This window comes from Muscardinus avellanarius (assembly GCF_963383645.1).
Source record: "Muscardinus avellanarius genome assembly, chromosome: 13".
Lineage (NCBI taxonomy): Eukaryota > Metazoa > Chordata > Mammalia > Rodentia > Gliridae > Muscardinus > Muscardinus avellanarius.
In genome coordinates this window covers 47,514,674-47,538,828 of record NC_137799.1, presented here as the reverse complement: position 1 = coordinate 47,538,828, position 24,155 = coordinate 47,514,674, and the positions used below count along the sequence as shown (strand labels likewise).

The 24,155-nt window shown below is 40.4% G+C and overlaps 1 protein-coding gene across 5 annotated transcripts in view; it reads right to left on the bottom strand.

The window, feature by feature from the left end:
• PLAA (phospholipase A2 activating protein) overlaps nt 1-23,799 on the bottom strand; it is a gene marked incomplete at both ends in the record, with an annotated part of 41,432 nt that extends 17,633 nt beyond the window's left edge. For 4 of the 5 annotated variants that reach the window (XM_080708524.1, XM_080708523.1, XM_080708525.1 and 1 more), the window contains 7 exons: nt 2,739-2,908; nt 5,520-5,655; nt 6,309-6,476; nt 7,393-7,513; nt 7,602-7,702; nt 8,813-9,006; nt 23,438-23,586. In XM_080708524.1, the coding sequence (XP_080564650.1) occupies nt 2,739-2,908; nt 5,520-5,655; nt 6,309-6,476; nt 7,393-7,513; nt 7,602-7,702; nt 8,813-9,006; nt 23,438-23,586 (1,039 nt within the window). Of the gene's footprint in view, nt 1-2,738; nt 2,909-5,519; nt 5,656-6,308; nt 6,477-7,392; nt 7,514-7,601; nt 7,703-8,812; nt 9,007-23,437 lie in introns of all 5 variants that reach the window. The other variant, XM_080708522.1, reaches the window with a different exon arrangement.
• Nucleotides 23,800-24,155: the final 356 nt, after the last annotated feature.

Genomic DNA, 24,155 nt, shown 5'->3' with positions numbered 1-24,155 from the left:
AATAAAATTCAGCTTTATGCAGGTATGCAGCTCAAAAGCAAAGGACAAATTAGATAGTTTTTCAAAACAATGTCAATATTCTACAAATGGTAGTTTTTTTTCTTTCTTTCTTTCTTTTTTTGGTACTGGGGATAGAACCCAGGGGCATTCTACCTCTGAGCTACATCCCCAGCCATATTTTTTATTCTTTATTTTTGAAACAAGGTCTCACTAAGTTGTGGAGAGCCTAAGTAGCTGAGGCTGTCCACGAACGCGATCCTCCAGTCTCAGCCTCCCAAATGCTGGGATTACAAGCGTGCACCACCACACGTGGCTCACAAATGTTAGTTTTTAAAGATTACAACCTAGAATCTGAAACCATATCAATGAATTTTTCATGCTCTATTACACTAAAATCCACTGGACTCTCTTCCACTTTGAATGGGTACTTTACCCATGTATAAGTTTATAATATCATTATATTATTCATTTGAAATACTATTCATTTGTATTAGTCATTTGAAAAATATTGGTTCACCACTTATATAGAGATTTTACATAAACATTTTATGCATGAAGACTATGTATTTGCTATTACCACTTATGTCACTAGTGGTCTTTTTTTTTTCTTTTTGTGGTACTCAGGACTGAACCCTGAGGTATCCTCCTGAGCTATACCACCAGACCCATTTTATTTTTTTATTTTGAAATAGGGTTTCACTAAGTTGTGGAGGGCCTTGGGTTTCTGAGCTTATCTGTAAAAACCTGTGATCATCCTGACTCTGCCTCCCAAGTACTGGAATTGCAAGTGTACACCACCACACCCAGCAGAATAGTCTTTTAAGTATTAGAAATCTATCAAGTTCCTGGTGACAGAAACAAAATTTCTAAAATTTTGATTTTCACTAAAAAATTTTATCGGAGGCAACAAATATTCTTGTTACTTTCCTTTAAGTGACTTGCTCATTTTGTTATTCGAAAAAAAAAAAAAAAGTAAGTCAATGGATTTGGTGATACAGGCCTATAATCCCAATACGTGGGAGGCTGAAAGGCCAGCTTTGGTAATTTAGCAAGACCATTTCAAAATTAAAAATAAAAACGGGGCATGGTGGCACACGCTTGTAATCCCAGTACTTGGTAGGCTGAGAAAGGAGGATCACAGGTTTGCAGCCAGCCTGAGTTACTTAGTGAGGCCTTTCTGCAACTTAGAGAGAACCTGTTTCAAAATAAGGAACAAAATAAAAAAACAAAATAGGGCTGGGGGTGTAGCTCAGAGGTCGAATGCCCCCTGGTTCAATTTCCCTACAAAAAAGGAAAAGTCTGTCTCTACCCAAGCCTGAATAATCAGTTAGTTGTTTAGTTGTTCTTCCAAGCAAAAATGGTACTGTATGAAAAAAATAGTTTAATTCACAACTAAAATGATTACACAGAGCTTTTCTTTTAGACATCAAGGTATTGTGGGTTTATTTTACATCCTGTCACCCAAAGTATTTTTTAAATGTGTATTAAAGGCCAGGTGTGGTGGCGCACATCTGTAATTCCAATACTTGGGAGGCTGAGAAAGGAGGACCACAGGTTTGAGCATAGCCTCACCATGTAGTGAGATTTTTATAAACCTAGCAAAACTCTGTTTCCAGAGCTGGGCGTGGTGGCGCAGGCTTGTAATCCCAGCATTTAAGAGGCTGAGACAGGAGGATTGCGGTTTGCAGACAGCCTCAGCTAGTTAGTGAGGCCCTGTTTCAAAAATAAAGAATAAAAAAAAATAGGGGTGGGAGTGTAGCTTGGAAGTAGAATGCCCCTGGGTTCTATCTCCAGCATCGCAAAAAAAAAAAAAAAAAAAAAAAAAGAAAGAAAGAAAGAAAGAAAGAAAGAAAGAAAAAAGAAAAAAGGAGTGGGGTATCGTTTGGAGGTAGAATGCCCCTGGATTCCATCTCCAGTACCACAAAAAGAACCCCAAAAAACTGTTTCATATACCCCTGGGTTCAATCCCCAGAAACACACACACACACTCACACACATACACTCAAGTGGTCATAGTGGTTCATGCCTGCAATCCCAGTGAGGCTGAAATAGGGGATTGTAGGTTTGAAGATAGTAAGTTAAAAAGGCCTTCTGAAACTTAGTGAGACCCTATTTGAAATTAAAAAAAAAATAAATTAAAAGAGCTAGGGGTATAGCTCAGAGGTAGAATGTTTCTGGGTTCAATCCCCATATCAACATAAAGAAAAAAAAAGATCAAGATGCAATAGAACTAATAATTTTTAAAGCATCACTGAGGAGATTCTTAGAAGTAAATGATACTTGTTCAAAAAACTACAACTGCATGCCAGTGAAAAAAACACTAACTACTAGCAAAGTTTAATGCCATTGCCTTGATTTGTGTGCCAGGCTGCCAGCAGTTTTACCTAACACTGTGTTTGCACTGTAAGTGTGCAAAAAGTCCAGTAGTATCTAGTAACATAAGATTGGCTTAGACTTCAGAAACATCCTGAACAGATTGCACAATCTGAAAGGGCCCACAAACCCACAAAAATGCCTGTTAAGAGAAATGTAGCTCAAAGTCTAAATTGTGAGACAAGGGCAGAAAAACATGGTTTCTCATAGACCTAAATACAACTAAAAATTCTCAAAAGTAAGTATCTAGCAATGACAATAACAATGAAACACTAGCAAAACAGCATTTTTTCCTTATCACTCTTAGTGTTTTAAAAGGCAAATATGGTGGCATTTTAAACTACTTGATAAATTAAAATATTTACCAGGTTCATTCAGATGTTCTCTGCCAGGAAGCTGCTCAGCACTAATGTCCCCTAAATCACCAGTTTTAGAATCAATGGTTGCCTGAGAAAGCTCTTTTTCAAAAGCCTTGATTTCCTCAGTGCTTGCTGTCCGATCGGCTGATTGTGTAAACACTCTAATAATACCATCACTATAAGAAAAAAAAAAAAAAAACAGATTTTAAAAGTCATTGTCGCAGTGTATCAATATTCTTACACCAGAATGATCCAAATAAAAAATAATCTATATTTTTGAATATAAATAAGTAGTTTCTATGTGCTTATTACAAATATAACACTATACTAACTTCATGTATTACTCTCTATTATTTCAGCTATTTAAAGGATGTTACTGGCAAAAGATGGGAGATATATACTTAGTATAATCTTTAATTCCAAGATACTTACCATCATAATAACCTAGAAACATACCACTAAGCCACATCCGCAGCCCTTGTTATTTTTTATTTTGAAACAAGGCTTTGGTAAATTGCCCAGGCAGGCCTTGAACTTGTGTTCCTCCTATTTCAGTCTCCCAAGTCCCAGGATTATAGGTGTACACCAACACACTCAGTTGCAAATAGTTATTTTACAAGTTTTCTTCTTCTGGATAACTTCATTCTAAAATAGTAATAATTTACCCCCAAACCATGACACCCATCACTGATTTACTTTACAAAAGGCTCAAAGACCCAACTTAAGGTTTATAAAATTACAAGTAGTCAATATGGAATATGGGCTTTCTTTATTTTTCTAGTACCTAGCAATGTAACCTCAATTAAAGAAATACAACAGCCTTATGTCTACACTGGACGGCAGTCTTCAACTGTTATTCTCAGAACAGTTTCTCTACTTCCTTGATTTCTCAATTCTAGCTTTTCCTCTTGTTTTTTGGTGGTACCAGGGATTGTACTGAGGGCCTTTCTCTCTCTGAGTTACATCTCCAGTCTTTTTTGTATTTATTTTGAAACAGTCTCTGTAGGTTACTGAAACTCACTAAGTTGCCATGGTTGGTCTTGAACCAGTGATCTTCCTGCATCAGCCTCCCAAGTACTGGGATTAAAAGCGTGCATCATCACACCTGTCTAAAACTAAGTTAGCTACCTTCAGCTATATTAATCCTACTCAATTTTACAGATCACTTCTGTTCATCCTCTATATTTCTTCCCTAAGAAAAAAGGCGATCTATAGCTTGCTTACGGTAGTTTTATGTAAATTATTACCTTAGTCTCAGTTCTTATATTAGGCTCCAATTCAATCGACAATGATCCACTGTCATCATTGTGGTTAACCACCACGCAGACTCAGGAAATCAAAAGCCAAAGTTATCACTTTCTGCACCAAGCTAATTCTTCTACTTCCTCATTTTTATTAAGGGGGATTGCCAAAAGCTGGATTCTTTCATTACCTTACTGATAACCTTTCCTCCGAATGATCTCATTTACTTATTTCTTATCTACTGGTATTGTGGGGTCAATGCTTTGTAACTTCACACCTGCTGCAACTGATTTCTAGTTTGCTTTCCTTCTGAATGTTACTCCTAGTTTAAGCTGATCAACATGTGTAATAATTCTTAATTTCCACTTTAATCATGCCATTCCTTGCTTGAGCTACAACCTGCCTGGCATAGTGGTGCATGCCTATTATCCTGTACTTGGGAAGCAAAAACTGGAGGATCACAGGTTCAAGACCAGCTTTGGCAACTGAGTGACACTCTTAATAACCTAGCGAGGCTCTGTTTCAAAATAAAAAAAAGGTCTGGAAGTAGAATTCTCCTGGGTTCAGTCTCTAGTACCACCCCCCCACCCCACACACACACACGAGCTACAACCCCTTAGCCCTAGGCACTGAATAAGAAAAATGCCTAGTTTTTAGGGTTCTCCACTGTGAAGGCCCATCCTTAATTATCTATAATTTCCCCTCATTTTCCCTGCATATCACATTCATTCTGTAGAGGAAGCTTATATTGTCTCTTTTGTCAGAAATTATAATTTCCTTTCTTGCTCACTATGCTTCAAAATCCAATTTGGGCCCCACATGGTTGCACATGTTCATAATCCCATTACTTGGGAGGCTGAGACAGGAGGATTGCAGGTTCAAGGCCAGCCTCAGCTACTTAGTGAGGCCCTTTGTAACTTAGTGAGACCCTGCTAAAAAGACAAAAACAAAACAAATAACAACAAAAAACATGCCTGGGGGTACAGCTCAGAAGTAGAATGATCTTGGGTTCAATCCTGAATAACACACACACACACACACACACACACACACACACACACACACCTAATTTGAACTTTTCTTCTCCATAAGGTTTTCTCACACCAATCTCTACTTTCGCTAGCATTCAATGATAGGACTGAGCCGGATATGGTGGTGCACACTTGTAATCCCAGCATTTGGGAGGCTGAGACAGGTAGGTCATGGTTCACGGACAGCTTAGGCTATTTAGTGAGGCCTTTCGCAACTCCATGAGATCCTCTTTCAAAATAAAGAATAAAAAATAGGGCTGGGGTGTAGCTCCATCCCCAGTACCATAAAAAAAAAAAAAAAAAAAAAAAAGATTGGACTGTACTACTTGCAATACAGTACTGGTATAAAATATCACATATCATTAGTTACATTTACAACTGTTTTGTTCAGCAACAGAAATGTGAAATAGTCTTCACAATTCACCTGAAATTTCTATGGCTTACCTTTGCACATTGTCGTGCCTATCAAAGGCCTATACACATAAAATTTATTGACTAACTAGAATATAAATACCTCGCACCAACCACAATGTCACCATTGTCCAGCACACAGCAGCACCATATAGACTGAGCTGGAAGTCGGATTGTTTGAACACATTCCCCATGTTTCCAGATCCTCAGAGATCTGTCTTCTCCTGTTGTCACAAAATCTAAAAGGAATAAAAATAGAAAAAGGTGTTTAAGTAAAATTAAGTACATTTAGAAACAACTTTGTAGATATATAGACTTTGTAAATGTCAGTGCTTTATAATAAGTTTTATATTTTGTTTCTTGTATACAATTTCAAAAATATTTTACTCATTTCATATAATTCTATGCCTTGTGCCAATAAATTTTACAGTGATGCCTCAAATATCCAAGAGCTTTTGTATAACAATGATATACTCTGAATTAATATAAATATGACTATAAAGCCGGGCGTGGTGGCGCACGCTTGTAATCCCAGTACTTGGGAGGCTGAGACAGGAGGATCACACAGCTCCGAAGCCAACCTCAGCTACTTAGTGAGGCTCTCAGCAACTTAGTGAGACCCTGTTTCCAAATAAAATATAAAATAGGTCTGGGAGTGTAGCCCAGAGATAGAAAGCCCCTGGGTTCCATTCCCAGTAACACACACACACACACACACACACACACACACACACACACACAAATATGGCTATAGAGTTTTCTCCTTTTGGAAACAAGGATATAAGAAATAAAATTAGTGAATAATCCAGTCACAGATGATAGCCCACCCTCAAGAATAGGACAGAAAAATGTGCAAAATAAAATTTTAATATATAGAATACAATAATCTTACCATTACAATTTGGAAAGACAGATATGCCATAAATATAATTTGTATGTCCATAATAGACTTCAAGACATTCGCCAGTGATTTGCCACCTTCTAATACTTGCATCATTTGCACAGGAAAGAAATTCTGTTTCACTCAAAATTGCCAAACCTCTTACACAGTCTTCATGCCCTGCAGTAAAAAAAAGTAATTTACATCAATAAAATATATCATTTGCTTAATGGCTATATATATTTTACTATTAAAAACATATAAGTATTAGGAAAAACTGATTTTTCAAGTTAGAGAAATTTTATTCATTTTTTTAAATGTATGAAAGTATGGTAGCCGGGCGTGGTGGCGGACGCTTGTAATCCCCATGCTTGGGAGATGGAGACAGGAGGTTCGCGCAGGTTCAAAACCAGCTGTGTTGGCTTAAGAGACCCTGTTTCCAAATAAAAAATATAAAAAATAGGTATGGGAATGTAGCCCGGAGGTAGAAGGGCTTCCAGGAACCCCAGTACCCCCCCACACACACACGGCAATTAACTTTATGCAGTCTTGGCAATATATTTTTGTGTGATATTGGGGATTGAACCTAGGGGCATTCTACCTTTGAGGTACAACCCCAACAATTTTTATTGTTTCGTTTTGAAAAAGGGTCTCACTAGATTGTGGAGTCTAAGTTACTGAGGCCAATCTCATACTGTTAAATATTGACTGTCAAAAAAATGACATTTGGCCCGGCGTGGTGGCGCACGCTTGTAATCCCCGCGCTTGGGAGGCGGAGACAGGAGGATTGCGCAGGTTTGAAAGCCAGCCGCGCTGGCTTAAGAGACCCTGTTTCCAAATTAAAAATAATAATAATAATATAAAAATAGGTCTGGGAGTGTAGCCCTAAGTTAGAAAGGCGTCCAGGAACCCCAGAACCACAAAAAAAAAAAAAAGAAAGAAAAAGAAAAAAAAGAAAAATGACATTTGCCCAAATATAAGGGCTCTAATATGCTGATATTTTTCAAATATCACTTCTAAGCTGCTAATCCTTTAAGGGAAGTATCAATCTTAGCAAATAAGAAGCGACAGTACAAGTTTTCTACCGTGATCTTACCTGAAAAAGTCCTCTCACATCTTCCAGCTTTCCACAGTTTAATAGTCTTGTCTGCTGATCCAGTTAACATTAAGCCCTGTTCTGGTAATATCTTTACTGCCCATACAGCAGCTGTATGACCCTGTGAGTAAAATGGGTAATTGATTTCAGCTGCCAGAGAATCGTCATACTTATTTATTATCTAGACTCTTCACACAGAAATACTGTACCTGTAAGGTCATCATGCATTTGTCATTCAGCCAGACTTTAGCAGTGGTGTCCCATGAGCCACTAAGTAATGTTCCAAATTTTCCAGATGACAGACTACAAACTAGGAGGAAAAAAGTGATTAGTCAAAACATTTTCATGTAGAGAAATGTTCAACCTTACAAGTTATTTATTCAAGCATTGCAATTTTAACAACACTTTCTAAGGTGATGGTATCTTATCCAATTAAGGTTCAAGTCAATGGAGTAACAGAAAAATGCAATAGACAAGAGTACAGGCTCAGTAGCAGAATGCTTCAGTATCCAGAATTATCCAGAATTATCACAGATTCAGGAATATATGCCAATCTTGAAAACTGGTATACGTAAGTACTAAATTTTCCTCAATACTCATACTAGATCCCTAATATATTCCCTCTAGGTCTTCAATTTGATTCCTAAGTACAGAGATGACAGCCCAAAGATAAATACTTTTAGTTCCTGATTAATTTTACTGCACAAAATAACTAAAAGCCAATATCATGAGGTGTATTAAAATTAAGCAGCCTCTTCCTTTTATAATTGAACACTTTACTTCTTACGTATAGATGGGGAAGAGCTCAGTGGTAGTATATCCCTAGCATGCAAGAGGCTCTAGGTTCAATCCTTAGCAACCCCAAAATAATACTTTTTACAAATATAAAATGTCAATCCTTTTTTTTTTTTGGTAGTGCTGGGATTAAACCCAGGGAGCATTCTACCTCTGAGCTATACCCCAGCCTTATTTTTATTATTTATTTTGAAGAGGGTCTCACTAAATTGTAGAGGCTAATCTTGAGCCAGGCGTGGTGGCACAACTTGTAATCCTATTACTTGGGAGGCTGAAACAGGAGAATCGTAGATTCAAAGCCAGCCTCAGCAACATAGTGAGGCTCTCAGCAACCTAGTGAGATTCTGTTTTCAGGTAAGAAATAAAATAGCTCTGTGGGTGTAGCTCAGAGGTAGAATGCCCCTGGGTTCAATTCCCAGTACCACACACACACAAAAGTCAATATTTAAATTTACAAATAAATTTGTAACAGAATTTACAGAACTAATATGATCTGAAAGGCTTCCACTATCAAGCATTAGTAAAAGACAGCATACTAAAAACTTGGGAAAATGGATATGTGAATTTTACTTTCAAAAGGATGAGACTTTTCCAATTAGAAAAATACGAAAGTGTTTATACTCACCAGTATCTTTGTGGCCTTTTAAGGTATAAAGTGGCACTGGACTGTCCAGTGAGAAAATGCAAATATTGTGGTCATTTCCTCCAGTAGCAATTAGTCCATGAGGGTATATGTCACTTGAGGGTATGATGCATACACAAGAGACAAAATTTGAGTGGCCACTCATACAGTGCATTTCTGTAAAGCCTCTATTAGGACTGGAAAGACAAGACAATTAATAGATAAGCACTTATCCAATGACTTACCCCAAGACACAAACTGTCAAAATATTATCATTTAGTGTTCGTGTTGAACACTAGAGAATATAATATTTTAAGAATCTATTGTTTTAAACATTAAAGCTAGGAATGATGGCATATGTCTGTAATCCCAGTACTTGGGAGGTAGCTGAGACAGGAGGATGGTAGGTTCAAGTCAAAATAAAAAAGAAAAAGGGCTAGAGGTACAGATCAGCGGTAATCCTCAGATCCCCAGGGTTCACTCCTCAGTACCACACACTCAAAAGTAAATAAAATAAAAAACAAATTAACATTAGAAATCTAAACCCGTATGAACTATCAAGAGGATTAATCAAATCAGGAAAAAATTGGTATTTTCTTGGTAAAAATGTTAGTGTGCGCGTGTGTGATGTGATGTATATGTGGTGCTGGGGATTGAACCCCGGGGGGCATTCTACCTCAAGTCCTATTTTTAATTTTTATTTTGAAACTGAGTCTTACTTAATTGCTGAGGCTGGCCTCAAACCTGGGATCCTTGTATCTCACCCTTTTTAAGTACTGGGATTGTAGGCATGAGCCACCATGCCAAGCCGAATATGTTTATTAACAGAAGAAACGAGGAAGGAAAGTGGGACAAACATATAATGCATGGCTTTTTCTCACTTTCATTATCATTGCCATTCTCCATTCTACTCATTAGTGATTATTACCCTAAAAAATCCCTAGTGAAGTGAAATATACATGAAATTAAGATAATGGGATCTACTGTCAATAAACCTTAAATATACTAAGGGCACTTTTACACTTCAAAGCATTAACTTAGTACCCATTAATATAGAATGTATACATAAATAGCTAGAATATCAATCATTCTCAATATGCAAAAAAACTAATACAGAGATATATGAGTGGTTATTCTAGAGGCAGGGTAAGTTAATAAATGCCTAGGGACATTATAACTTAATTAAGATTCAAAATAATTAGTGTGTGTGTGTGTGTGTGTGTGTGTGTGTGTTATGAGATTGAACCCAAGGGTGCTTTACCAGTGAGCTATACCCCCAGTCCTTTTTATTTTGTTTATTTGTTTGTTTGTTTTTGTGGCACTGAGGATGGAACCCAGGGCATTGTACCTTGGAGCTCCACCACCAGCTCTATTTTTTATTCTTTATTTTGACACAGGGTCTTGCTAAGTTGTTGAGGCTGGATTTGAACTTGAAATCTTCCTGTCTCATCCTCCCAAGTATTGGGATACAGGTGTGTGCCACCACACCTGTCTATCACTATCAACATAAACGCCCCAATCCTTTAGCCTCACTGACTTAACAAGTCAAACAGACTATCATATATATAGAAAACAGTGAGTTAACTCCTGAGAGGCATATAAAGTTACATCCATAACCAAGCAAATCAAAGTTTGCAGTCTAGTTGAAGGAGATTAAACAAGTACACAGAGATAATAAGGCTCCCAGATAAAGCCTGAACACATTCATGTTTCTCTCCCCAAATCACACTAAACAGTGTAAATGTAAACACAGTAGTTTATATTTCAGAAAAGGCACAAACTGACAAGGCCAGAGGGAAAGAAAAAAAAAAAAGGGATATAATTTTGAATATCAAAACAAACAGAAAAGTAGTAAAGGCCTTTGGGGACCCTCCCCAAATTCATTCTGTTCTAAGCAGGCAGCAGGGACACTAGAGAAGCAATTTATTGGATAAGGCCCCTAAAGGCACAAGAACTGAACAGCATTCTGAGATGACAGAATATAAAGCACCAGGAATCTACCTCTTCACCTAGATAACAATTATACAGGCAGAATCTATCTAATACTACTTTGGAACTTGTGTTAATTCAAGACTTGCAATTCCTAAGGAAAGGAGGCTTCCTAGGCTTGGAATTTTGCTAGTTGGGGAGGGGGATGCTGGGGATCAAACCCCAGGCCTTGCTTGTGCTATATGATGGTGCCACATATCCAGCCCTGGAAGTTAATTTTGACCAATTTCTCCTCTTAACGCAGCAGCGGCTACCCATCCCTTACATGCCAGCTCCATAGCAGACAGCCATGCATCTGTTCCTGGAGCAGCTTGCACACAGGTGCAGAACCCAGGCCAGAGATATGTTCTTGCATCACTGATCACTGTTTTGGTCAGAGAGGTGCAGACATAGAGGCAGGTGGTCACTGTTGTGGCTCCCCATATCCCGTTATTCCAAGCCTTTACCCTCCAGCTGAAATTGACTGCCAGTGCATTTAAAGGGCCACTGCCCCTTTCTCATTTCATAAAAAAAAAAAATTTCCCTCCTTTGAGAGCCAGACAATAAAAACTAGAATATTCAAAAGTTACTTTATACGTGGGGAAAATAAAAAAATAAATGTACGTCGCATATCTGTAATCCCAGGACCTGGGAGGCTGACACAGGGATATTGCAGGTTCAAGGACAGCCTCAGCAAATAGTAAGACTCTCATTAAGCAAGACCCTGTTTCAAAATAAAAATAAAACCCTAGCCTGGTGGCACAGGCTTGTAATCCCAGTACATGAGAAGCTGAGACAGGAGGATCTAAGGTTTGTGGCCAATCTCAGCTACTTATTGAGGCCCTCAGCAACTTAGTGAGACCCTGCTACAAAATAAAAAAAAAAATGAAAAATAGGGCTGGGGGCATAGCCTGGAGATAGAATGCCCCTGTATTCCACACCCAGTTCTGCAATAAATGAATGAATGAATGAATGAATGAATGAATAAATGTGTAGGGAGTAAAAAGTGGTACATGCCTGTAATCAGTTTCTAGGGGAAGCTCAGGCAGGAGGATTGTAAGGTTGAGGCCAGGCTGGGAAAATTAGCTAGATACTGTCTCAAAAGAAAGTAAAAGCCGGACATTGTGGCGCATGCTTGTAATCCCAGTACTTGGGAGGCTGAGACAGGAGGATCACATAAATTCAAAGCCAGCCAGCCTCAGCAACTTAGTGAGACCCTGTTTCCAAATAAAATATAAAATGGTCCGTGAGTGTAGCCCAGAGGTAGAAGGCCCCTGGGTTCCACCCCCAGTACCACAAAATAAATGAATAAATAAAAATAAAAAGGGCTGGGGATGGAACTCAGTACGCAAGGCCCAGGGCCCTGGGTTCAATCCCCTGTACCACAAAAGAAGAAAAGAAAAAAAAAAGAAGAAAAAAAAGAAAAGCAAATTATGTGCTCACACAGAGGGCGATGGTATGTACCTGTAACCCCAGCACTTGGAAGGCTGAGACAAGAGGATCATAAATTTTAGGCTATCCTCAACAACTTAGGGAGACTCTGTCTCGAAATAAAAGGAGTACCCTGGCGCAATCTCCCTGAATACTCAGGGGGCGGGGAGGGGGGGGGAACCACAGGCTAAAAGAAGACCTTAAGTATTTGCCTCAGGTTGATCTTTTGGCCATTGACATCCTCCAACAATAAAAATAACTCAAAACAAGAAACAAAAGCAAAAAAAGAACAAAACAAACAACAGCAACAAAAATCCAATGAAACCTGGGGGAGGAGAATCTTCTAAAGTTGCTATCTTATTAAACTCAATATTTAGGTTTCTTTTCTTTTCTTTTTTGTGGGTCTGGGGATGGAATCCAGAGCATTCGAACTCCAAGCTACATCCTTTGCCCTATTTTTATTCTTTATTTTGAAACAGGGTCTCACTAAGTTATGGAGGGCCTCACTAAGTAGCTGAGGCTGTCCATGAACCATGATCCTTCAGCCTCAGCCTCCGAAATGCTGGGATTACAAGCGTGGACCACCACGCCTGGCCAATATTTAGTTTTTAACAACAAAACAGCATGACGAGCCGGGCGTGGTGGCGCACGCTTGTAATCCCAGCATTCGGGAGGCTGAGACCTGGAGGATCGCGGTTCGCGGACAGCCTCAGCTACTCAGTGAGGCCCTCTGCAACTCAGTGAGACCCAGTTTCAAAATAAAGAATAAAAACTAGGGTAGGGGGTGTAGCTTGGAGGTCAAATGCCCCTGGGTTCCATCCCCAGACCCGCAAAAAAAAAAAAAAAAAAAAACAAAAAAAAAAAACAAAAAAAAAAAAAAAAAAACAGCATGACGTGTATAAATAAAACAGGAAAATGTAGCCCCCTCAAAGGAAAAAATAGAGCAACAGTAACTGTCTATGAAAGATCTGATGGTCACCGGGTGTGGTGGCGCACCCTTGTAATCCCCGTGCTTGGTAGGCTGAGACAGGAGGATCGCACGGGTTCGAAGCCAGCCTCAGCTACTTAGTGAGGCTTTCTGCAACTTAGCGAGATCCTGTTTCCAAATAAAATATAAAAAAGGTCTGGGAGAATAGCCCAGAGGTAGAAAGCCCCTGGGTTCCACCCCCAGCACCCCAGCACCACCACCACAAAAAAAAAAAAAAAAAAAAAAGATCTGATGGTAGATCTTTTACCCCAAAAATTGGACATTCACATTATTTAGATAACAAAAGCTAAAAAGTTTGTTACCATCAGACCTGCCCCCAAGAAATGCTTAAGCGAGTCTTCCAAGGTGAAAAGAAAGGACGGTAGACAGTAAAGGTAAATGAAGGTAAATGAGGTAGCGCATACTAGACAGTAAAGGCATCTTCAAAAGAATATGAAGCAATAGTGATTGTGGGTATGGTAAATACATCTAATAATATATTAACCGTGGTCTGCAACACTACATTTTGCTTTTGACATTTAAAACACTAATGCATCTAAAATAGTTAATTTGTGCTTGGGGCGCACATGTAGAGATGTAATTTTGTGACACCAACAACCAAAAAGGGGAAAATGAAGGAAAGTTTTGCGTTATTGAAGTTAAACTGGTGTTAATTCAAGTTAGTTATAACTTTAGCATGTTAAGTGTTATTTTTATGGCAACTACAAAGAAAAGTAACTACAGAATATATATGAAAGGAAATGAGAAAGGAATTTAGAGCTTTCATTACAAAAAATTAGCTAATATAGGAAATAAGGATGAAAAAGCTATAAGCATGTAGAAAATAGCAAAATATTACTAGTAATTACCCCCCCCAATACTGGGGATTGAACCCAGAGACATTTTACTTTCAATTTACAACCTCAGCCCTTTTTATTTTGAAACAGGTCTTGCAAATTGTTGAGGCTGTCCTTGATCCTACAATTCTCCTGTCTCAGCCTCCCAAGAACTGGGGGTACAGGAGTATGCCATAATTAAACTCTTCAATTAAAAGACCAATTGGCAAAATTGTTAAAAATAAAAAAAAACAGGATCCAACTATGTGCTATCTAAAGAGACTCACTGTAGATAAAATAACGAAATGTATGTATATACTGGAAAAAGATATTCTATGCAAACAGTAACCAAAACAGAATAATCATAGCTATCAGACAAAACAGACTTTAAATTTTTAAAAATAAGACACATATTACTATATATTAATAAAAATATAATATAGCAAGAATATAGAATGATTATCAACCATTATACAACTAATAACAGGCCATCAAATTGTACAAAGGGACATACAGCTCTGCAGTAATGGTTGAAGACTTCAATACCATACTCTTAAAAATGGAGACAGAAGCCAGGCGTGGTGCTGCACACCTGTAATCCCAGTACTTGGGAGGCCAATACAGGAGGATCCAGGTTCACAGCCAGCCCCCAGCTACTTGGTGAGTCCCTCCAAAACTTAGTGAGACCTTGTTACAAATAAAGAATAATGAAATCTGGCTGGGAGTGTAGCTCGGAGGTAGACTGCCCCTGGGTTCAATCCCTAGCGCATGCACAAGCACACACAAATAAAAACAGAACAACCAGACAAAAAACAAGTACAGAAACAGAGGACTTAAACAATACGATAAACTAGAACAGAACAATCTACCCCAAGATACTTGCTGTGCAAGAAAATATGGCAATTCTTCTATTCATAACATTAAAAAAGAAATCACCATATGATCTAACAATTGTACATCTGAGATAATTATATAACTGTGCCCACAGTGGTGCATTTGTTATTCTAATACTTGGGAGGCTGAGACAGGAGGATCGCATGGGTTCGAAGACAGCCTTAGCTACTTAGTGAGGCTCTCAGCAACTTAGTGAGACCCTGTTTCCAAATAAAATATAAAATGGGTCTGGGAGTATAGATCGGAAGTAGAAAGCCTCTGGGTTCCACCCCCAGTACAAAAAAAAAAAAAAAATATATATATATATATATAATAAAAAGGGCTAGGGGTATAGCTTAGAGAATTCCCAGAATCAATCCATAGTATCAAAATAAGTAAATAAAAGGCAAATACTGTATGATTCCACTTATATGGGATAAAGTCCAAAATATATAGAGATATAATCAGAGTGGTAGTTGCCAGGGGGTAGGGGAAAGGAGAAGAGGGAGTTATTATTTTAATGGGTATAGACTTACAGTTTTACAAGATGAAGTTATAAAGATGGATGGTGGTAATCTTTGCACATCATTATAAACATACACCACTAAACTGCATACCTAAAAATGGTTACAGAGATAAATTTTGTTGTGTATTTTATCACAATTAAAAAAATTAGGAGGGAGCCGGCAGCATTCAGGAGGCTGAGACCGGAGGATCGCGGTTCGCGGGCAGCCTCAGCTACTTAGTGAGGCCCTCTGCAACTTGGTAAGACACTGTTTCAAAATAAAGAATAAAAAAATAAGGCAGGGGGTTTAGCTCTGAGGTTGAATGTCCCTGGGTTCCACTCCCAGACCCACCAAAAAAAAAAAAAAAAAAAAAAAAAAAAAATTTAGGAGGGATTATGAACACTGTTATCATCTAGAAATGGGGACAAAGATGCCAGAACTAGAACAAGGTAGACCGAAAGAAAGTCTTCTGAATCCATCAGAAGTTGAATCATATGAAGAAATCTTTAATGAAAGATATCTGGTAGTAGCCAATTTTATTTTGTGCACTTCAGTAGTTTTTTTTTTTTAATGTGCTGTTGAAATTATTTTAACAATTATGATCAGAGAAAATTAAAGATAGAAATATTTAAAAATCTATGCATGGTGGCACACTCCTATAAACCTAGTGCTTGGGAGGCTGAGACAGAAGGATAACAGGTTTGACCTCAGCCTCAGCAACTTAAGTGAGAGTCTCAGCAACTTAGTGAAACCCTGTTTCAAAAAAATAAAATAGGTCGGGCGTGGTGGCGCACGCTTGTAATCCCTGCGCTTGGGAGGCGGAGACAGGAGGATCATGCAAGGTTCGAAGCCAGCCGCGCTGGCGTAAGAGACCCTGTTTCAAAAATATAAAATAGGTCTGGGAGTGTAGCCCGGAGGTAGAAGGGCTTCCAGGAACCCCAGTACCACCAAATAAATAAATAAATAAATAAATAAATAAATAAATAAATAAATAAAAAGGGGTTGGGGGTCTAGCTGAAAGGTAGCATGCCCCTGAGTTCCATCCCTGGTACTAGAAAAAAAAAAATCTGAAATTATCTTCAAATACGGGTAATTTTCAAAAGGCAAAGCAATATAAAGGCAAAGCTGCTGAAGCCTTACCTCATCTCTCCCAAACCTACAGACTTGTGAAATCCAATTTAATGTGAAGCCAGCTTATAGACGTCTGAAGTAGTATAATACAATAGCATGTTGGCTGATTCAATTCAGTGTACAAGTAAAAACTAATGCCTCCATTCTGAAGGGCCTTCTGAAGGTACAGAGAACTTTTGATCTTTTAATGGGCTTTAGTTAAATACTAGGTATCTGATTTAGGCCAGCCTAGAATAGAACAATTTCTGTCTGCATAAAACTAAATTTTCCCAACATTCTTAGTTTATCTCTATATTTACTACCTAGACCCAGAACCATATCAACAAGTACATGAGAAAACAAATTTCATGTACAACCTTGTACCAGTATTGGGAATGGCCTAGGAAGATTTGAGAAAGCTCTCATTATTAATATATTTCAAAAATTGGGTGAGGGGCAAATCTGTGCAAGGACTTGGTTTCTGCCTAAAAGCAGGCAACTATTCCAATGTAAATTATCCTAGCTAAAAGCAATTAACCAGTCAATAGGAGAGAACTAGGCCTGTCTCTATCTAAAGACAGATCTTAGTTGAGGAGAACTAGGCCTTTATCTAAAGACAGATCTACATGATTGGATAAGCTAGCTAAGATGGTAGGAGGTGTGGACCTTCAAGAAAGGAGACACCTCTCCACACCTTATTGGGGGAGGTACCTTACAGGGACTTTCACTACGTCAAAGTCACGCAAACAAGATGGAGGTCATGAGTATAAAAGGGTGAGTCCACGTGTAATTCCTTTGGTGTACTCCGTGCCAGACTGGTATGGAGCTGTATTTCTATTTTCTGTATTTCTATCTTTTAATAAACTTCTTTAAATCTTCAGCAACTGTCCAAGCTATGCATATTTATTCTTAGCTTAGGACAAGAACCAAGGTTTTTTTCTGTTTTTGGTCATTTTGGATTTTGTTATGGGTTGGGGGAAATTGTGTCCAGGACCCTAGCAGGTTTGGGGAACAGTTTCCCCAAACCATACTCCCCCCAAACCAAAACAAACCTGGCTCCAAACATCCTATAACCCTTCATTAACTTTATTAATATACAAAATTGTCAATGTCAGCCCTGTGTACAATTTTTTTAAAAAATAATCCTATATAGTTGGAGCTGCACAACGTGTCACATGTATGTAACCCCGAGATTTGAGAGGCTGAGACAAAAGGATTGCAGGTTTAAAGCCAACCTCAGCAACTTAGTGAGGCTCTTAGCAATTTAGTGAAACCCTGTTTCCAAATACAAAATAAAATAGGGCTGGGAGTGTAACTCAGAGGTAGAATGTTCTTGAGTTGAATTCCCACCATCTCTCTCTCTCACACACACACACATATGCGCACACACACCAACACACACACATGTAATACCTATACTTGGGAGGTTGAGACAGTTTGAGGCCATCTAGTGAGACTCTCAGCAACTTAGGACCAAAAAAAGTTCTAATTGAGACATTCTAGTTTAAATGCATAAGAGGTTCTTTACATAGTGACTGACCCAATCAAACCCGAAAAGCTGGAAAAATGTTTAAATACTCTTATCTCCCCATTTCAAAATGAAAAAGAAGAAAAAGGATTGAGGCTGTAGTTCAGAGGTAGAATGCCTCTGGGTTCAATCTTCAGCACCTCATTTCCTCAAGAAATTTTATTTCAATCTTAACTCACTATATCATCCATTATCTAGCCCTGTGCCTTGGCAAAATGCAAGTTCTTATTAAGTGTAAATGGAATAAATAAATGAATGTTGAAAAACAAAAAAATGAGCCAGACATGGTGTCGCACACCTGTAATTCCAGCATTTGGGAGGTGGAGACAGGAGAACTGCAGTTCCTGGACAGCCTCGGCTACTTAGTGAGGCCTTTTGCAATTCAGTGAGATCCTGTTTCAAAATAAAGAATAAAAAATAGGGCTGGAGGGTTGGGCGTGGTAGTCACCTTTGTAATCCCAGTAGTGCGAGGCTGAGATAGGAGGATCTGGGTTTGCAGCCAGCCTAAGCTATTTAGTAAAACTCTCCACAACTTTGTTAAGATGCTGTCTCAAAATAAAGAATAAAAATTGGAGCCAGGCATGGTGGTGCACGCTTATAATCCCAGCATTCAGGAGGCTGAGACAGGAGGACAGCGTTTGCGGACAGCCTCAACTACTTAATAGGGCCCTTTGTAACTCAATGAAACCCTGCTTCAAAATAAAAGATAAAGAGCCAGGTACTTAATAGGGCCCTTTGTAACTCAATGAAACCCTGTTCCAAAATAAAAGATAAAGAGCCCGGCGTGGTGGTGCATGCTTGTAATCCCCGTGCTTGGGAGGCTGAGACAGGAGGATCACACAGGTTCAAAGCCAGCCTCAGCTACTTAGTGAGGCTCTCAGCAACTTAGTGAGACCCTGTTTCCAAATAAAATAGAAAATAGATCTGGGAGCATAGCCTGTAAGTAGAAAGACTCTGGGTTCCAACCCCAGTTCCACCAAAATAAATAAATAAATAAAAGATTAAAAAAAAATAGGGATGGGGATGTAGCTCAGAGATAGAATGCTCCTGGGGTTCCATTCCCAGTACCAAAAAAAAAAAAAAAAAAGCCAGACGTGGTGGTGCACGCTTGTAATCCCTGCGCTTGGGAGGCTGAGACAGGAGGATGACAGGCTTGCAGCCAACCTCAGCTATTTAGGGAGGCCCACAGCAACTTAGTGAAACCCTATTTCAAAGTAAATAATAAAAAAAAAAAATAGGGCTGGAAGTGTAACTCGAAGGTATTCAATCCCAGTACTGCGAGGGAGGGGGTAATTTAAATGAGAATAACCAGTTTTCAAATGAAAGATCATTTCAGCCCCAAATTCCTCAGTTCCTAGTAAAGTCAACCACTTCAGTGATTTAAACTTTTGTCAACCTAGTACAGTCCTACAAAACAAGTAAGTTTAATGACAGTGAGGAGATAGAAAGGAAATAGGCAGAAAGGAAATAGGCAGATAGGGAAAAGGCCTCGGTTGAAAAAAGTTAAATTTCCTGAGTTTCCTGAGGGGCGACAAATGCCTGAAACTCCAAAGGCTCAGAGATAAGAAGGCCAGAGCTTCACAAAGCCATCTGTTTACTAATGCACAAGAAGACCCTTCAAAGGACTTGCAAATACCCTATGCAAATCCTGAGAGCTGCTTCCCAGAAATCCCAAAAGTCACCCTAAACAAAAGAGGTTGCAAATGATCAGGCCTTCAGCCTTAGTCTGATGACAAATTGGGACTTTCCCTCTCGGGACCCCCTCCCCTTTTGGGGAGCTGTTCTCTGTCTCACAGGTCGTGTTGGTCCTGAGAGAAGGCAGAGTGCATCTGAGGGTACTGGCTTGGGCGACTCTCGAGTAGTGACCTGAAGGCCTCTGCTGGACATCAAGGCTGGCCAGGCCCCTAGGGGTGACCTGTACCTCTTTTCTGGCAGATCGCGTGGCCCCTGGGAGAAAGTAGTTTGCAACTGACAGTAGTAACCCTGAAGGCAGCTACTGGACCCCGGAGTCTTTGGCCACTTTTCTCTATTCCTTTTTGGCAGATCATGCGGACTCTGGAAGAAAGCAGCCTGTACCTGAAGGCAATTCGGCTTGGGCTACTCTCAAGTATTGTCCTGAAGGCAGCTGCTGAACCCAGAGTTCCAGCCCCTTTTGGGGGTGTTCAGCCATCCTCCCCCCATTCCCTGATGCTTCCAATAAACCTTTTACTCCCCTTCCTGAGGTCTGTGGGTGTCATTCTTTGCTCACCGTAGACAAGAACTTGGTAGGAAACATCGAGTTCCTTCAAGAAGGAACTCCATTTCATCTTGAGGAAACACCGGGTTTCCTCTCAAGAAACCCCCGTTTCAACAGGATTCAACTATTAAAACAGATATCATTTAGATACTCTCAGTGCAATGCTTATATCCTTCTGGTCATAGGCTTCTACTTGACTCTATTTACTCTTTTTTTTTGGTCCTGGGGATTGAACCCATATCCTCCCACTTGCAAAGGATGTGCTCTACCACTGAGCTATACCCAAAATCTTTTACAATTTTATTTAATCATTTTGGAAAACTGGTTTTTAAATTTTTGCAGAATTCTGTACTATTTTATTTAAAGACTAAGTAACACTTTCATCACAGTTGCTAACTGGAATATAAAAGCACTTTTAGACAACTAGTACCTTTGAGTCTTCATGAACATAATTTCCCCTATACTTAAACCCTTGTTAAAATTAGTTTATATGGCTGTTTATATAGTCTTGTTGATTTAGCCTCATTCTTGGCTTCATTTTATATATCAGTTTATATATTCTTCATTCTTTTCTTTTTGTAATTATGTTATCCTCACTAATTATGTAATCTTAAATTTCTGTTAAGATTCCTGGGGATGGAACCCAAGAGCATTCTACCTCCAAGTTACATCTCCAGCCCTATTTTTTATTCTTTATTTTAAAACAAGGTCTCACTAAGTTGCAGAAGGCCTCAGTAAGTAGCTGAGGCTGGCTATGAACCATGATCCTGTCTCAGTCTCCCAAGTACTGGAATTACAAATGTGCAACACGATCCCTAGCCCAATTATATTTTAAAAACAGAAAATAAAAAGTAATTTTACAATTAAAAATAAAAAGTTTAAACTGGGCGTGGTGGTGCTCTCTTGTAATCCCAGTACTTGGAGGCTGAGACAGAAGGATCAATAGGTTCCAAGCCAGCCTCAGCTACTTAGTGAGGCTCTCAGCAACTTAGTGATTTTGTATTTTTTTCCAAATAAAATATAAAATAGGTCTGGGAGTGAAGCCCAAAGGCAGAAGATCCTTGGGTTCCACCCCCAGTTCCACAATAAATAAATAAATAAATAGTTTAAGGTGATTTAGTCTACCTTCCCATGTGATAACTAAGGCTTGATAGAAAAATAGAAAAATTTAACTAGTTTTTGTAATGTAGTCTCTCCATAGTTCCTTGTTTCCAGTGGTTGTCTTCACTGTTCTATGCACAAAAGTAATTTAAATCTAGTTCAGGGAGTGGAAATGGAAAATTTTTAATAGTCTCAGCCTCACAAATACTGAGATTGCACCACCATGCCTGACTTTGTTTTTTATATCGAAAGTGGGTGTAAGTTGTGGAGAGCCTTGTTAAGTTGCTTAAGGCTAACTGCAAATCTGTGATCCTCCTGTCTCAGCCTCCCAGGTACTAGGATTACAGGTGTACACCACCACACCCAACTAGAGGGGAACTTTAGAGATCATCTTTCCAAGTCACTATCAGGAGAACTTTAGAGATCATACTTTCCAAGCCACTACAGGAGCTTGCGCCTTAAATTTTACAAGTCTAATCTACCATCATGCAGTGGCTGTGTTACTGCGAAAGCCTCCAAATAGACTGACTTTCACATGTATGGTTTCCAATCCATATTTTATACCAGCAGCTAGCAGTAACTTTTCAACAAGTAAAGCAGATCATGCTACTCACTGCTGCAAACTATTCGAATGCTTCTACCTACAACTGGGTTTATTCTTCCCTGCCACTCTGGGACTTTCCACTCTCTCAGTCCAGGCCCCCCAGTGGTTGGTGCATCCTGCTGCCATGTGTGCTCATCCATGTTAGCCCAATGAAACTCTTCCAACTCAACCCTCCCAAGACCAGCTCAATACATTTCATGCTTCAGATGTCAGCTTTAAGAAAAACAAATAAAAGCATCTCAGAGAGGCTTCCCTAACATCTCTCTCTCCATCTAATTCTATGTGTCTTCTTCATAGTACACATGTCAATGTATCTTTTCCAGAAGACTCTAAGAAAGTCTCATAAACAGTTAATTCCTCTGCCCTCTAACTTCTCCCCAGGATTTAAAAAAATAGGAGGCTCCACAGTTACCTAGTGAATTTTAGGATGGTTACCCAAAGTCTGAAACTTTTAGTGATGAAGACTTACTAAATAACAAAGCAACTACCTTCAACTTTTCAGAACCCAAATTTTTAAAATTTTGTACTATAACCAGTCAAGTCTGGGCTGAACTCTAATTGGACTGGGCTTTAATCTTTTCGTTCATAACTTTTTTTTTTTTGGCTAGTGAAGCTAGCTGATAAATCCTTTGAAGGCAATAATCCCTCCTCACTATAACAGCACAATCCCTCGCAGCAATAAACTTAAGGTTTTCATTCTCTTCTCTCAAGGGCATCGTAAGCCCCCAGGGCACAAAACAAAACAAAACAACTCTAACCTGGACAAGAAAAGGATTCAATGCAATGTTCTGCGTTTTTTTTTTTTTTTTTTTTTTTTTTAGGTACTGGGGATGGAACCCAGGGGGATTCTACATCTGAGCTACACCTCCAGCCCTAGTTTTTTATTCTTTACTTTGGAACAGGGTCTCACTGAGTTGCAAAGAGCTTCACTAAGTAGCTGCGGCTGTCCTGGAACCGCGATCCTCCACTCTGTCTCGGCTTCCCAAATGCTGGGATTACAAGCGTGCACCACCACGCCCGGCATGCGATGCAATTTTTGAGAACTAATGCTTTCGAAAGTTAAAACTAACGGAAGAACTACAGAGCAACTTCCAGGAAAACAGGACAAAACGACAAAAAACCACCCAACATACCAGATGTTTTCACATTCCCTCACTTAGGAGGGTGCACAGGGCATCAGTAAATTCCCTCCGCTAAAAGAAACTCGGGAGATCCTCCGCCAACACTGAAGCCCCGAAAGTTAAGAGACTGGTCCAAGGTCACTCGCTCATTCGTGGTCAAGAGTCCACGCAGGCAGGTCTCTGACCCCCCCACCCCCCATCGGTGCTCATTCCAGTTCAATCTTTCCCATTCCTCACGCTGAGCCGCAGAGTGCCCGAGCTCCAGGAACCGGCCAGGGCGCGGGGAGCGGAAGCCAGGACGGGCCGGGGGGCGCTCGGCGGGGCGGGCTCGCCCGCAGCGCACTCACCTGTCGGGGGCCCAGAGGCGGGTGGTGCGGTCTCGGGACACCGACACAAAGGCTCCGGGCGGGTAGAGGCAGCACGCCAGGCCCCGCACGTCCAGCTCGTGGCCCGGCAGCGAGCAGCTGAGCCGGTAGCTAGCGGCGCCGCTCGCCATGGCGGGGGTCGCTCGCACGCCCGGGGCGCGGGCTGCGCGCGGGATCGGGGCGCCGGGCCGACCCGGCGAGCGCCAGGCTGCGGCGGGAGAGGGGCCTGCAGGTGAGGGGCGGCGGGAGACCGGAAGAGCCCGGGAGCCGGTGCGGAAGGGCGGAGGGGAAGGGGGCGCGCCGAGTGACACAGCAACCCTGACATGCACGCCGGAATGCATCATCGGCCTCGGCCCGCCATGACGCAGAGCGTGTGCGCCCGAGGCCGATGCGGGGCCGCGGCTCGCTCGCGCCCCCCCGGGTCGCCGGCGGAGGCGACGAGGGGACGCCCTGATGCTTCCGGAACCCCCGCTCCTCGCCCACCCCGGTTCCTCCCGGAGCCCTCGCTGCAGCCTCCCGGAGCCGGGCCAAACTACAAGTCCCACAATGCCGCGCGGGCGGCGCCCGGCCGAGGGTTAAATGCGGGGCTCCGCCCATGGGGTGGAGGGATGGGGCGAGATTGCTTCCTGTTTTTGCGGCAGTGTATCTTGCTCTCTGCGAAGTTCCCCTGCGGCCTACCGAGATTCTTACAGGTTAAACG